Source organism: Osmerus mordax, chromosome 10 (genome assembly GCF_038355195.1).
Source record: "Osmerus mordax isolate fOsmMor3 chromosome 10, fOsmMor3.pri, whole genome shotgun sequence".
In the NCBI taxonomy this organism is placed as follows: Eukaryota; Metazoa; Chordata; class Actinopteri; order Osmeriformes; family Osmeridae; genus Osmerus; species Osmerus mordax.
Genome location: NC_090059.1, coordinates 16,542,221 through 16,557,027, shown reverse-complemented (window position 1 = coordinate 16,557,027; position 14,807 = coordinate 16,542,221). Strand labels below are relative to the sequence as shown.

The 14,807-nt window shown below is 43.7% G+C and overlaps 5 protein-coding genes across 8 annotated transcripts; 3 read left to right on the top strand and 2 right to left on the bottom strand.

The window, feature by feature from the left end:
* Window positions 1-269: 269 nt before the first annotated feature.
* On the bottom strand, window positions 270-10,921 carry LOC136950140 (uncharacterized protein C7orf50 homolog). 3 transcript variants are annotated; one of them, XM_067244261.1, is made up of 6 exons: window positions 10,848-10,921; window positions 10,430-10,585; window positions 10,218-10,334; window positions 2,787-3,001; window positions 2,491-2,572; window positions 270-1,812 (listed from the first exon to the last, which is right to left on the bottom strand). In XM_067244261.1, the coding sequence occupies exons 1-6, from the start codon at window positions 10,857-10,859 to the stop codon at window positions 1,636-1,638; spliced, it is 759 nt and encodes a 252-aa protein (XP_067100362.1). In that variant the 5' UTR covers window positions 10,860-10,921; the 3' UTR covers window positions 270-1,635. The 3 variants fall into 3 exon arrangements, with proteins under 3 accessions (XP_067100362.1, XP_067100363.1, XP_067100364.1); XM_067244262.1 differs by lacking the exon at window positions 10,848-10,921 and adding an exon at window positions 10,738-10,824; XM_067244263.1 differs by lacking the exon at window positions 10,848-10,921 and adding an exon at window positions 10,787-10,805.
* LOC136950139 (uncharacterized) lies at window positions 4,439-6,763 on the top strand. The gene is made up of 2 exons (XM_067244260.1): window positions 4,439-4,533; window positions 5,178-6,763. The coding sequence occupies exons 1-2, from the start codon at window positions 4,531-4,533 to the stop codon at window positions 6,273-6,275; spliced, it is 1,101 nt and encodes a 366-aa protein (XP_067100361.1). The 5' UTR covers window positions 4,439-4,530; the 3' UTR covers window positions 6,276-6,763.
* LOC136950138 (G-protein coupled estrogen receptor 1-like) lies at window positions 8,580-10,044 on the top strand. Its single transcript, XM_067244259.1, has one exon. The coding sequence runs from the start codon at window positions 8,580-8,582 to the stop codon at window positions 9,777-9,779; it is 1,200 nt and encodes a 399-aa protein (XP_067100360.1). The 3' UTR covers window positions 9,780-10,044.
* Window positions 10,922-11,023: 102 nt separating the features above from the next.
* On the top strand, window positions 11,024-11,999 carry uqcc4 (ubiquinol-cytochrome c reductase complex assembly factor 4). The gene is made up of 2 exons (XM_067244506.1): window positions 11,024-11,180; window positions 11,638-11,999. Exons 1-2 carry the CDS (start codon window positions 11,092-11,094, stop codon window positions 11,981-11,983), a joined length of 435 nt encoding a protein of 144 aa, XP_067100607.1. The 5' UTR covers window positions 11,024-11,091; the 3' UTR covers window positions 11,984-11,999.
* A 553-nt stretch (window positions 12,000-12,552) lies between these two features.
* h3f3d (H3 histone, family 3D) lies at window positions 12,553-14,690 on the bottom strand. 2 transcript variants are annotated; one of them, XM_067244507.1, is made up of 4 exons: window positions 14,548-14,690; window positions 13,504-13,652; window positions 13,256-13,413; window positions 12,553-12,953 (listed from the first exon to the last, which is right to left on the bottom strand). In XM_067244507.1, the coding sequence occupies exons 2-4, from the start codon at window positions 13,629-13,631 to the stop codon at window positions 12,829-12,831; spliced, it is 411 nt and encodes a 136-aa protein (XP_067100608.1). In that variant the 5' UTR covers window positions 13,632-13,652; window positions 14,548-14,690; the 3' UTR covers window positions 12,553-12,828. The 2 variants fall into 2 exon arrangements, with proteins under 2 accessions (XP_067100608.1, XP_067100609.1); XM_067244508.1 differs by having other exon boundaries at window positions 12,553-12,965; window positions 13,268-13,413.
* Between the last annotated feature and the right edge of the window lie 117 nt (window positions 14,691-14,807).

The window sequence follows — 14,807 nt, the reverse complement described above, 5'->3', positions numbered from 1 at the left end:
CGTGCGGGCGTTTGGAACGAGCGCTTGGTTGTAGGCTACTAAAACTTGTAGCGCGCCCCCCTCCCCTTCCGCCCTCGCCACAGGGCGACCCAATACAACTCCAAATAGAGTCAACTCCAAAGTCTTTCCTTTCCGGAATGTCATTACATTACAACTAAACGGGGCGTTAATCTGTGGTTGGGTCAGACAGACATATTTGAAAGTAGATATTTCTAATGTTTCCATTCAAAGTTACTCTTCTCAAATGATTGTAATGTTTTCATCTTTCTTTTATTGACTGATAATTAAAACTATTGAAAACACATTGTTAATTTACAACGCACGATGGAATAACATCCATCACATCTTTCAAAATCCTTACAACACCCTAAGTAACCTAACACAGCCTGTTCACATCCTTCCTGAATGGGTTGGCCCTGGTCACACTATGTGGCAGGTGGTTTGGTATCGTTCACCAGTGTTCCCCTGTCCCCCAATTCTCTCCTCCTCCACCCTCTCTTCATCTCCCACAACTGTGTATTTTCTAACTAACTTAACCCTTGTGCTGCCTTCGGGTCACATGACCCGAAGGTTGTGTTTACCCAATTTTACCCAATACAAAAACAAATAATTTTCTTTTAACCTTCGCAATGTGGGGGGTCTGAGACAGCCCAACGGTTAAAAGAAAATGCTTCACCTTGTTTTTGAATGCGGTAAAGTTGTCGCAATACGACGGTGGGTCACAATGACTGATGGGTCATTCTGACCCGAAGATAACACAAGGGTTGAAATGGAGTTGACATCCTGCGTAGCTGAAGTGTATTTCTTCTACAGGTTCACCACATCTCTCTGTTGCATATCGTTAGGACATCACATTTAAATTCTTCCCTATAATATCTTACATATACAAATGTTTCAAGGCTATTACAGTTTGTGAAAACATTATGCCTTATTGACCTTAATCAAATACACACAGAAAGGGAATGAGACTTAAATGTGCCCATTAGTAATAATAATAATAGGGGACATAAACATCAGGATTCAACCAAAACCACCAAAGCGGAACACGATTCAACAACTCTCTCCTTCAGTGGGGTGCTTTTCACTTTCGAAACTATATAAAATTAAATTATGTTATTAAATTGTTATTAAACTGTGTAATGTGACTGGGACCTTTGCCAAGTAAATCCGTTGATAGACCTGCTTTATCTCCCAAGCTTCTCTTGTAGACACTTTGCTATACATTTCATTAGTATAAAGTCTTACTGCCATCTAGTGGCTATCACTTGTAATGGAATAAGCAGTATAATACAACGTACTCATCCTTCTCAAGCAGTCCACAGTAATGAGCTTATTGGAAACGTTGTCTGGACAGGGTGAAAGACAAACAGGGTTTGTTCTTTCAGGAACATTGACTGTTGTGCAGCAGGCAAGCCCAGTCGAGTATAGATCCTTTCAAACGCTACTTGGTTGAATAGTTATCTTTACACAATGTTTATAGGTTACCTTAAATGTAATGAATGCAGCCAGATATTCCTTCTGATTTTCTGAAAGAAACAATTGAAAGACTATTTTATTGTGTAGTACAGTAATAAAACAGTGAACTGATGATGGTATCGTGCCACAGGTGGTGATGGTGGCGGTGTTGGTGTAGGGTCAGGACAGCAGCTGGATGATCTCTCTGGCTCGGTTTGTCTTCTTCAGGGCCTCTTCTTCCTCCGATCCCTCGTGTTCCCTGGTCAGCGCCTCAGCCTTCTGCACTGTGGTGTCCTTGGCCACTCCTCGCAGACCCTCCAGGTACTGCAGCAGCACCGAGAAGCTCTGGTCTGGAACCTGGGGGACGACACCATGTGGTGGTGGGAGTCAGACGGCTGAGCGGTTAGGGAATCGGGCTACTCATCAGAAGGTTGCCGGTTCGATTACCGGCTGTGAAAAAAATGACGTTGTGTCCTCGGGCAAGGCACTTCACCCTACTTGCCTCGGGGGAATGTCCTTGTACTTACTGTAAGTCGCTCTGGATAAGAGCGTCTGCTAAATGACTACATGTAAATGATGTGAGCTATGCCATCTTAAACGTGGCACTATGAAGATTAGTGTGTGCTCGGCTGGGAGGGTCGCCCTGAATAATTCAGCTTTTATGTCAAAAGCAGATAATGGTTGTGATGTGAGAATGATTATTATTGATTCAACATATTTCTGTATATAAAGACACAAAGCTACATTCCTTTACATTAGCATCTGACAAGAGTAAACTTCATAATACCGTGGTAATACCATTCATCGACCAACAGGGGGAGCTTCACACCTGCTGTTGGAATATTTCACAAAATCCAAATGGTCACATTCAAATTAGTATTTGACTTTCCATTGAGGAAAAAAAACGTTTCCTGACCGAACTGAAATGTAGGTCCTCATAAATGGCTGAATGTTCATTGTCAATAACGGGTTGTTGAGTACCAAGGAAGACAGATCAGATCATGCGAGTCAGAAAAGCCCCAATATCTGGTTTACCTTCTCCGTGTCGAACATGTGCTGTAGTAACCACGTCTGTCTGGTCTTTTGGAACTTCCAGTCCTTTCGGTTCTCAGCCCAGCTGCCAAAACAAAACCATTTTTGATCACAGCTAATCTTTTTCAGATGTAATGATGCAATGTGATGGAATCTACAGTTATTTTTAGCTGCAGCCATGATACAGTAAAACATTAAATTGCTTGCTGACCAATGCACTTTTTTTTCCATCATAGATTTCTTTTACAGGTGAACGTTATATGAGTGAGTGAGTTACACAGTGCTTTCTCTGCTCCTACCAGCTCAGGTAGTCTAGTGCCTGTTGTGGGGCGATGGGTTTGTGGGCCTCCACAATCTCCTCTGTCTTTCCCTCCATTTTCAGCTTGTTCTTCTTGTCCTTCTTCAGAATCTTTTTCATCTTTCTCTCCAATACTCGTCTTTCTTCGGGACTCAAGTCTTCCTCTCCCTCCATCACCTCCTCCTCTTCTTTTAATGGCTTAGTTGTCTCAGAAATCTGTTCAATTTTACAAATCAAATACAAAGTGAAGCAGTTTAGTTTGATCTGTAACAGCATTTCATTTGTATGGAATTATATGTTTCATGTTTTGCAGAAAATACATCCTGACATCCTTCACACAAATAAAATCCAATGTTTGAATATCAAATTGTTTGCACTTTGTCAACAAACTGCTTCATGAATAGTAGATATTTAGGTCATTTTACTACATTAAGATATGGTTCTTTTTTTTACCATATTTATTTAGGGACCAAGATCTGTTTTTGGTTCAGGGAAGTAGGATTGAGCGAAACCAAAACAGTGCCTGTATTTTGTTGTGTGTCTCACATGCAGTCATTTCCTGTGGCCTGGCTGTTTCTAAGCTGATTTCCTGTAACACCCTAGTGACTGCTTCGCAACCATCCTCTTGCTGTGTCTTGAGAAGTGCATAGCGGTTTGAACTGTACCTCCATAAATAATCAAGCATTCTTCACATCCGGTATCTTCACAGAAAAGACATCCTAGTCTCATCATGCACCCTTTACCACAAACCCAGAAAACACATTTTAGCTCTGCAATTCTTTAGCTGCAATTCTTTAGCTGTGCTACGTTCAAAAGCCAACGCAAAAGGAACAATGTATTTGCCAGTTGTGAGGTTCCACCAGTTGAAATGTTTCTAATGGAATGTTTCACAGGTATTCATTATGAAAGAGCATCCAAGAGATGGACAGGTGAAGGAGCAGAGAGCACAAGAGAGCTTGAGTTCAGTTTACTTTATTTGTACCCGTAGGTAGATTTGGTCCGAGAGGACGAGTTTATACATGGAGGGAGGAACATGCACCTAAATGTTGAGGTGCAGAACAACTGTGCTGTGTTTGAGGATTCAGGGGCGAACAAGGAGGCCACAGAGCCTTCCTGCTGGCCTTCATGGTAGTTTCCCTGTATTTACCGGCCTGCGCAGTCTGAAATGAGTCTGGTGAAAACGTGTACAGAAATTTAAAATACTTTTTTCTTCTTCTTTTGAAGTGGAAAATAAACCACACTTTAACTTCCTTAAAAAAAACACTTAAACTTCTGTGTATTTATGTCTAATTCATGCACGGTTATGGATATTTTGGGGATGTTGGGACTTAATCACAACAATGATCAAAATAGCTATGTATCATTAAGCTATTACATAAGGTCTTATTTGAACCTTGTATCAGGCTGTAAAAATTTGAATTTGCAAACGGACAGCTCTCCAAAAACATCTTCAGAGTGAAAAAAAACGATACAACCCTACGTCCCACTCAGTGGAACTGAAAGTAGGGACATGGTCTCCGTGTGGTCATGAAAAGAAGGAGGAGAGCTTTTGACGACGTAGCCACCAAGTCATACTGAAAATATGCTGGCTTGAATACAGCTCACAAAGTCACAAACAGCCAGAACTGAGCATATCCACAGAACTAGCATCATCATCTTTCTCTGGTTTGGTCTTTGGATCATCTAAACAGACTCGGGCTTGAGAAAATAAACATCAAAAAAGCTTGCTACCGCTGAAAGGGAAAATGGTAAGTGGAAACATATGTGGTTCGGTGTTTCTAGTTCTTCCATGAGGAACAGACAAAGCAAAAGGTGTTCACAGTGTTTTACGCTGTCCAAGGTGGTGTAAACGGGTAGAGGCTTGTGTGAACTGTAACTAGAGAGATGAAAGGTACATCTGGCAGGGTGTGGTTTAATTAGAACAGATGTTAAGACGGTTGTTTTAGTTTGTTTTTTTTTTTTTTAAATTACGATGAGAGGAAATGAAATGTTTTGAAAGCAAAACCATTTTGCCTCCTCTATGGGCAAAGAGATATTTTTACGCTATAAGAATATATCTTTGCTATACAAATGAGAATTTTTCTTTTCTTTAAAACAGCAAAAAACTGTTCTGATTATTTTTATTAGGATTTCAGTTGATCTTTGATTTGATTTAACCTGTCAGTTTATGTCTACTATTCCCCTGATGAGGACACTACTGAGCATTAGAGGGTGCTGCTTAACCGGATAAGAATATCTGGTTTGGGAAATATCTAACAGGAGGGTTACTTAGCTTAGTTGAGAATTAGATTTAAGTATTTCTCGTTTAATTTGCAATACTGTTTCTTTTATTGATATGGTTAAAATCCAAAAGACTTCCAGTCTCTGATGGCTTTTTCCTCTTATCCTCCAGGAAAATCACACGGATGATCGTACCAAGGTCACCTCGGTCACCACGAGCATGGCAGAGTTGGTGACCGCGTTGGTCTCCAGCACCATTGACACCTCCCTCTACACCAACCCAGCCTCTGGTACAAACACCTCATTTCCTACCGATTTTCTGGACATCATCGAGGCCAACGACATAACGTCCAGGGCGACCTACGTCTACGCCATCTTCATGGCGCTGGCCTTGGTCTCGGCGGTCTTCCTCCTCTACGGTTTCATCCAGTCGTACAGAGCCCAGAGGGAGCTGGCCCTGGTGGACTCTGTGCTCCTGGCCTTCAGCGTGTCCCAGCTCCTCCTCCTGCTCCTCTCCCTCTCCTCCGTGGCCTACAGGCCGAAATACCTGGAAGCCACGCGCCTGGGCTGTGCCACGCTCTCCTTCTCTGTCAACACGGTGTTCTTATGGGGGATGCTGCTTCTGGTGCTCATGGGCTACATGCTGACCTTCGACGCCACGTCCCACCCCCTGCTGGGGCACTCTTGGGTGTGCGTGGGCCTGGCCTTGCTGGTCTCAGGCCTGTCCTCGGTGCTGCTGGCTGGGCTGCGATGGCCCAGCCAGGGTGTGGAGGGGACGGAGAGATGCGTCATAGACGCGGTCGAAGCGGGGCGTTCTTACATTGTCGCTAAGCTCTGCGTATCCTTCCTGATCCCTTACTTACTCCTCCTGTGCCTTCTGGTTGGCGGCTGCGTCCACCAATGGAAATCCAGTGGCCGCTTCCTGTCGGGCGCAGAGGAAAGGTCGGTGTTTCTGGCGGTCGGCGCGGCGACGTTCGCTTGTCAGGTGTTTTACTTTGCGGCGCTGTTGAGAGGGGTGGGGCTGGAGGGGCTGAGCCACCGGGAACGGGCGTTCCTGAGCGTGGCGGAGTTGGTGATGTACTCTGAGAGCTGCGTGTGTCTGGGGCTAGTACTGCTGCTTCACAGGCCCAGCAGAGAGAGCCTGGTGAGGGCAGGACGCCAGCTGCGGGACTGCTGTCGCAGCCTGAGGGGAGGGCAGACGCACAGCCAGGTGATCGCCCCGCACATAGAGATCGGATCACAGACGTCGGAATGGACAATGACCACATAGGCCGTGAACTGTATCTGAAGCTCTGGAGCCCTGAACCCAAAGTGTAACTGTCAACAGCAACACGTTTCTTTAAGCTCATGGCGTAAAAGTTTCAGGCTAACCAAAGTCCATCAACAGAAATACTGAGCTGTTGTTTTGTGAGCAGCTTGCTGAATTGAAATGAAATTCACTTTTGTTTCTTCCGCAAAAGCATCAGTTCACCTTCTCAAACTAAATATACTGAATATAATTTTTTTTGCTAAAAATATTCTTTTGGACTTTGTACAACAGTACTGTATCTGGAAGGATTTTATTAATTGACTGGAAAATCTCACTGAAATGTTTAGTGCCAAATGCACAACTAAACATTTCTTGCACATTTGTTCATATTTAAAAATTATGTCAGCAGGTATTTGTACATTCTGGAACCATTGCAGAATGTTTTAGAACTTTTTTCATTTTATAGTCGAACTGTCTTAGTTACTTATCTCTTAATGTGTATGAAAAACTGTTACGTCATTATAAAATCATAATAAAAGCAACACTTGAGTTATCATGTTGCTCTTTAACACACTGCTTTTTGAAGAAAACACTGAAGCTTTGATTCTGAGCAAAAAACAACAACATTGCATCAAAACAGAGAACAACTACTAAGTTTATGTCAATGCCTGACACCAATAGTAAAACGCATGATAGGAAGACAGCTTGTCATGGCCGCAAAATTCATTAAGCGTTTTTGGATCACTAAAACTTCCATAACCACAACACGGTGAAACAGCAATACAGGCCAGACATTTAAAAAAAAAATCATCAAGGTGCTCCTGTTCTAGGAATAACTAAGCCAGCATACTTTACCTCCACACACACACCATGAATGCCAGCGGGAAACAGGGGCATGGGACCAGTAGAAAAAAACTACATGGGAAGTGGGAGTCAGGTGGGAGTCAGGTGGCTGAGCGGTTAGGGAAGCGGGCTAGTAATCCGAAGGTTGCCAGTTCGATTCCCGGTCATGCCAACTGACGTTGTGTCCTTGGGCAAGGCACTTCACCCTACTTGCCTCGGGGAGAATGTCCCTGTACTTACTGTAAGTCGCTCTGGATAAGAGCGTCTGCTAAATGACTAAATGTAAATGAAGTGCTCGGTTGAATAAGGACTTGGCACCATTTAGCAGACTGAAGACTAGAGTGAATGAAAGGTGTACCGAACTTTGCAAAAAGTAAACACCCTGGGATTGTTACTGACTTGGTGAGTGTGCAACAGCCCAAGGATACATTAAAATAATAAGAATAGTGATTAAATCTCATTTCAAAATGATTCTATTGTCCGAATAATCAAGCCTTAATTAAGCCACACCTGTGAAAGAAGAAGAATACAGATCCCAAACTAGTATTTGAGAAGGTTTTACACAATTTTTGCGATTAAGATCTGAAAAACAAGTTTAGGTCACAGTAAATACATGTTGCTGAAATGCATCTTGTTTTGTGTAAACGGAATGCCCAGCCGCTACCTTCTATACCCCTATTGATGTATTTAAACAAAATACAATACAAGTCACACATCACTAATAGAATGGCTAACATCCTGGATATTTATTCCCCAGTTTTGCAGAAGTTGTGATCTGAAAAGTTGACATTAAACATACAGTTGTCAATGTCAACTATCTAAAGAAAGTACCCTAAAATAAGTTCTCTGCCAGTCAGATTCTAAACTTGTGTGTGTGTGTGAGTGTGAGAGAGAGCGAAAGGGTGAGAGACGGAGAGGGAAGGGTAGGAGTGGCAGGGTTGGGGAGGCGTTAAGCTACCTTGAACAAGAGATTAGTTTATCTAAACTCTCGTGTTGTATTTGATTTACGGTGACAGAGAGGATCTGTATTCATCATGCATCTGTGAAAGCTTCCATCTCCCTAATCGCTGCACGGTAAACAATCTGGATATAAGCAGGATAAGAGAAAACAGGACCTCAAGGACATAATGGTAAGTTGTACCTTCCTCTTTCTCTTGCTGTTTGACATAAAGCTGTTACGCTATTGTAGTCTAATGAGCAAACATAACAAACCTGTTCATTCCTGACTTTCAAATCAGGAATAGTATTAAATAACGGATAAGGTGAAAAATAAAATCAACCACTGGGCAGCACTATGACTGACTTTTTGTCCTTTACTTAGCACTCAAGAGTGAACCATCAAGGCAACTCCCCTGATCACAACATGAACAGCTCGACGGCTCTGAGCGCAAGATGAGTATTTACCACTGTGTTTTGTTGACTTCCGGACAACTATAAATTCAAAACGATATCCCACCGCAACAAAACGGGAGACGCACCTTGATGTTCCAGGTGCAATCACAGCAGCGTGAAAATGAGGCTCAGAAACAAACAAGTCACTGCCAGAACATAGGAGCTATGGAGGTGCGGTCCTACACAGGCAGTGAGGTTTACGACAACTCCACTGAGGGACTTAACGGCTCTTCTGTTCGAGGCTTTGGCCTGGCGGGAGAGGACTACGACCACGCCACTCACTACGCAATCAGCCTCTTCCTGTCCTGCCTCTACACCATCTTCCTCTTCCCCGTGGGCTTCATCGGGAACATCCTCATCATCGTTGTGAACTTGAGCCGTCGGGGCCGCATGACCGCTCCAGACCTGTACTTCGTCAACCTGGCCGTCGCCGACCTGGTCCTGGTGGCCGACTCTCTGATCGAGGTGTTCAACCTGAGCGAGAAGTACTACGACATGGCGGCCCTGTGCACGTTCATGGCCCTCTTCTTCCAGGTCAACATGTACAGCAGCGTCTTCTTCCTCACCTGGATGAGCTTCGACAGGCTGGTGGTCCTGGCGGGCTCCACGCGCCTGGGCCGGAGCATGCCCCGCGCCCGGCTCAGCTGCTGTCTGATCTGGGCGCTGTCCGCCCTGCTCACCCTGCTGCCCTTCACCGCCGCCCAGATCCAGCACGCCGGCGAGCTCCACTTCTGCTTCGCCAACGTGTCACAGATCCAGTGGCTGGAGGTGACGCTGGGTTTCCTGGTGCCATTCTGCGTGCTGGGCGTGTGCTACTGGAAGATAACACGGCTGCTGGCGCGTGCCCAGCGGGAGAACGGGGCGCTGCGGCGCCGACACCAGCCGCGGAGGCAGAAGACCCTGAGGATAATCGCGGCGGCGGTGCTGGTGTTCTTCCTGTGCTGGCTACCGGAGAACGTGTTTGTGAGCGTCCACCTGCTGAGGGGGGACTCTGAGGGGACCCTCTGGCACGACTATCCTCTCACGGCACACATCGTCAACCTGGCAGCCTTCGCCAACAGCTGCCTGAACCCCCTCATCTACAGCTTCGTAGGGGACACGTTCCAGGACAAGGTAAGGCTCTTTGTGCAGGAGAACGCCAACTGGGACAAGCTGCATAGACTGCACTCCACTAACTCCAACAGCCTGCAGGGTCCGAGCTCCTGTAGGCGCTTGACGTTCAGAACCTCGACGCACCTTTTTCAGAGCTCCAACTGCCATCCCAAAGACACACACTGTGGCTCAGACTAACTCGCCCCAGCTCAACAACAAAACCTATCCTCTGGACGAATAGGTGACTTGCTATGGACAATTTATAGGATGGCTATAAACTTTATTGACTTTGTCTTAACATGTAGCGCTTAAAAGCAGAGAGTACTACCTCTCTATATCTAGAGACTCTGCTGGGTGTAAACAAGACAACTACTCACTAAAATAGTGAGGTGCTGAGGACAATCACTCTTATTTATCTGAGGTAACTTGAAAATCAATTTGATTGAATGATCAGTGGATTACCATTTTCAAATCACAGCTATGGAATTTTGCTTTAATCCTCTTACCAATACAGTTTCTCAAATGAGAAGTCCAGCCCCACCTAGTGAGGCAGCAATACTGTATTATAACTTCAAATTCAAAAAGCAACCTATACTTGAAAATCAATAAACTGGTTCTTATAATAATGACTCTTACTTTAGCCTTCTTTGTCTTCTTCTCCTTCCGTATGTGTTCTGTTGGTTGTTTGCGTTTCTTTAATTTTTTTGTCGGAGCCTCCTCAGATACCGGCTTTGACAAAGCTATGATGGGTACCTACAGAATGACAGAAAAAGCACATTGCTGAACATATAACCTCAACCCATCAGGATGGAGAACACATTATTATCCCACATGGTCATCAAGCTCACCTCTGTGTCAGTCTTAGCTCTTTTTTTTTTCACTTTTCTTTCCACGTTTACATCCATACTGACATCCTGCTCACTTGAATGCAACTTCTTCCTCTTGGAAACACTGCATTTGGGTTCGGTATCCAGTGGTTTACTCTTAGCCATTTTACTTATTTTCTACAAGAAAGAAAAACAAAAGTGACGAGAGAGAGTTAAAGAAAGAAAGAATACACACCAGTTATTTGAGGGTCTGAATCCATCTAAGTAATCCGTAACTAGTCCTAAACAAATGTGGCTGGCTAACTCAGCCACCCGGCTAGCTAACTTACTGGACAGTTTTTAAGTCGCTAGTTTTCCAGAGTTGCGTACTTCCCGTACTTTTAAGCCCAAAATGTATATGGGTCCACATACGACACATTACTGTGAAAAGTATACTCACTGTATTTGCCATACATGTGAGTCTTCAGAACGGCAACAAAATCACACGTGTAGCACACTGCGGAAGTGTTGTAATTTGGTACTCTGTGATTGGTCATGTACACAGCTTCAAGCCATGTCCAGAAAATACATCGCTTACGGAACCATTGTACTCCACCCCCTTTCTGACGGAACTAATGTTGTGTTGCACAACGAAATGTTACATGACCTGACTTCGAACTGGGGATGTTACACTGAGATTCACGATGTCAAGAGCTGGATATGTTGTGTCTCGTTTGGCACAGTATTCTTTGTGTCGTGCTACTCGAATTGACGCGATTTCGACAAGTCTGAGGTATTTTTAATCGTTTATAGGCGTACCGCTAATATCCGCATTGAATTTCAGTGTGTATTATAGCTAGCTAGTTCAATGACAGACATTTGTAACCTGACAATGGATGAGACCAGGCAACAGAGGACATGAGTAATCTTAAGTAATCGTTACTATCCCGATGATACACGAGTGCTTTTTAATGTTTTATATATGTGTTATAGTGGAGTTTTCTCTTTGTAATATCCAGTTTTTCAGCAATGATGACTTTGGTTTTCAGTGAAAAATTTACATTATTACAAAATGTTATCGTCATCGCCGTGGTTCATGCAAAATGTGTCTTCCACATACAACACGAACTACACTTTTATCCAGTCATGTATTTTGAATAATGATGCATTAATGTCTGATCTGGCATTGCACAAGTTTTTTCTCAGTTGACTGTTTTCGTGTGGACTGACTTGTCCTCTTCTTTCTTAAGACTAAACCACAGTAGGACCCTAACCCTGACCTCTCAGAAATCGGCCAAGACAAAGAACCCAGCGGCTGACGATGACGACGACGATAAAGTGGATTCACAACCCATAAAGTTCTCCACCAGCAAAGGCAGTCACAAGACCTGGAACGTGGACAAGTCGCTTGGCAGCAGGTACGAACGACCTTGGTGGAGAGTCATTCCCATCAGCATCGGTTGCATCGCTTTCTTGTTGTGGTGCGTCCTGAGAGGAGAGACGGACATTGACGAGCAGCTGGAGAGGCATCTCAATGAACACATGCCCGGCCTAATCCCCGAAGAGGACGAAGTGGTCCAGAATAAAACCGTATAAAGTTATATTTAAATGATATCATTTGAGATTGTATTTATTTTTGGGGCCCAGGTGCATTCATGCTGTAGTCCGCCTCCACCCTATGTGCCCTTTGGACATTTCAACAGTGCTAGAGCTCTCCAGCTTGTGCTAAGCAGCCACATTTGTAGTCTGCTGAAAGGTTTGCTCCCTTGAAACATCAGGCAATTTAGTTGGCCTACAAGATGGCATGTACAGCAATACAAAGTGGTAATTGTCAAACTAGCTAACCCCGACACCACCATGCATTTGGTGTATCAGGACAGTCAACCGACTACCAAGAATTCATCCCTGTAAATACCATGTGGCTGAAAATTATTGAAATGCAGATGCTTGTTAAATTAAGACAGTCTAGAGTTTGTATAAGCAGTCTTGACTAAACCTGTGTCCCTTAACCGTATGCCTTATTAAACTGGTAAAGTGTTAGCTAAATGGCATTACTGAAGCTGTTTGCTTGTTCAACACACCACCCTCTAGAGCAGAGGTCATCAATCCTGGTCCTCAGGGTCTGCTGTTCTGCATTTGGTCACTTTAAGACTTATCAACTCAAATGAGGTAGTGGAAAGTTTATTTACAACAAATGGCCACGATGCAATACAAAAGTCATGTTCACAGAAGACACATGCTACCACAAGAACACCACATTCTAAAACACACTTTGAAACCTGAGAAAAGGTAGGGGAATGTTTTGCATGACGTTTACTAATAGGTTTCACCACATGCCTTATTACTACTAATGGAACAAGTACAAAAAGGGATTTAAACTACTACTTCAGAAAGTGTAGCCACGCCCCCCCCCCCCAAAAAAAGTTGAAATCCCCCAAAAATTATGCACGCTCTCCCCTGATCCTTCTGGCCAGCTGGATGTCCTTGGGCATGATTGTGACCCTCTTTGCATGGATGGCGCACAAGTTAGTGTCCTCAAACAGGCCAACAAGGTACGCCTCACTGGCTTCCTGTATGGGTAGAGAACAATTTAGTAAAAAGATTGACGAGTTAGTATACAGAGACCTGGTTCGCATATATTTATCCCACTTAGTACTGCTAGTTTATGTACCCTTAGTATAGTTAGTCCACATATTTACATTTTAGGTATATGTTTATTGTATGCACCTTCCTGCCAAAGCAAATTCCTTGTCTGTGCAAACTTTCATGGTGAATAAATCCCCCTTTCCTTTCTTTCATTCACTCTTATGAACCACTGTAAAATGCCTAGCCGCAACTGTGACGCAACCAGTACGCTGGAATGCCGACTTGCCTGAAGAGCGCCAATGGCAGCACTCTGGAAGCGGAGGTCAGTCTTGAAATCTTGGGCAATTTCTCTGACCAGGCGCTGGAACGGCAGTTTTCGGATAAGCAGCTCAGTGGACTTCTGGTACCGACGGATTTCCCTCAAAGCCACTGTCCCCGGTCTTCAAAAAAGAACATTAAAACATGTCATACAAAAAGTGAAAGTATATTCGGGACAAATAATTACGACTTAAACTCGTGATATGGCTTACCTGTATCTGTGGGGCTTTTTCACACCGCCGGTAGAGGGGGCGCTTTTCCTCGCAGCTTTGGTGGCGAGCTGTTTCCTGGGCGCCTTGCCTCCGGTGGATTTACGAGCAGTCTGCTTGGTACGTGCCATAATTCACTTCAACAAGCTTGTCTGCAAGTGGCCAACATTAAAGCAGAGAAGTCAAAATGCAGTAAATGTAATTAAAGACTATTTAGGCGGTTTTGGGATACATTTGCCTCCCAAGTCACAGCCGTGGTCAATGTGACGTAGTAAACAAGCTACGTTTGCTCTGTTACCAATAAGTAGCTAATACAATGCTATTGGCCGCCATTTTTTTTCAGATAGCAGCAAACTACATGTATCTAGCCGGGCTAGTGTTTCCATAGCAAGCATCTGGATGAAGACAAACAATGCACAAATATAATCAACTAGCTGTCGGTACGATGACGTCAAGAATAAACAAGTCCAACACAGAACCATCCATCCAAAAAAAAAAAAAAATCCATCAACATTCATTCTAACAATCGTAGCCGTGCCACCATTGCACACCAACCACCAGACACGTACTAGCTATCGTCTTTCAACGTGGTATATTTGTAGCTACTATTAGCTTGCCAACTAACGCTAGAGATAAATATAGCATAATGGCTAGATCTAGATCATTTTTTTGTGTTTGTTAACATGAGCAACACCAACATTGCTGAAACATTATCTAACGTAGCAGTAGGCTACAGATTATCATACAACCGATATTATTAACTAGGAAGATAAGACTACCAAATGGCAACGATGCCATTTTGAAATTTCTCACAACTACAGCAGCTAAGCTAGCACTAGCTAGCCAGTTACTGGCAGTGTTGAGCAACTTGTTTTTGAGCGTGTGCGCGAGTAAATAAGGACAACTGAATCCAATTCTGATTCCAAGCATATAGCTAGCTTAAAGGAAAGATAAATGGAAGTCTGTCATATGAACTACATATCAATTATATATATATATATATATATATATATATATATATATATATAATTATTTTTTTTAACTTACCGTTGACTGAACGTGGTAGCTCTCAAATTTCCTGTCCTCGTCGCTGGTAACCCTTCGATTGCCGTAGAGTTCGACGAGCGAGGGATTTATACTACTACACGGATGTCATGTATGTGATACAGACCAGCCCGCGGTGTACCAGATCGCTCCGACAACCGGAGTTCACAGCCCACGTGACAAAGTGTTACTACCTTTTGAACAAAACAATTTTATCATCAGCCTCACAAAATTACAATCTACGATCACATTTTGGTCAATGA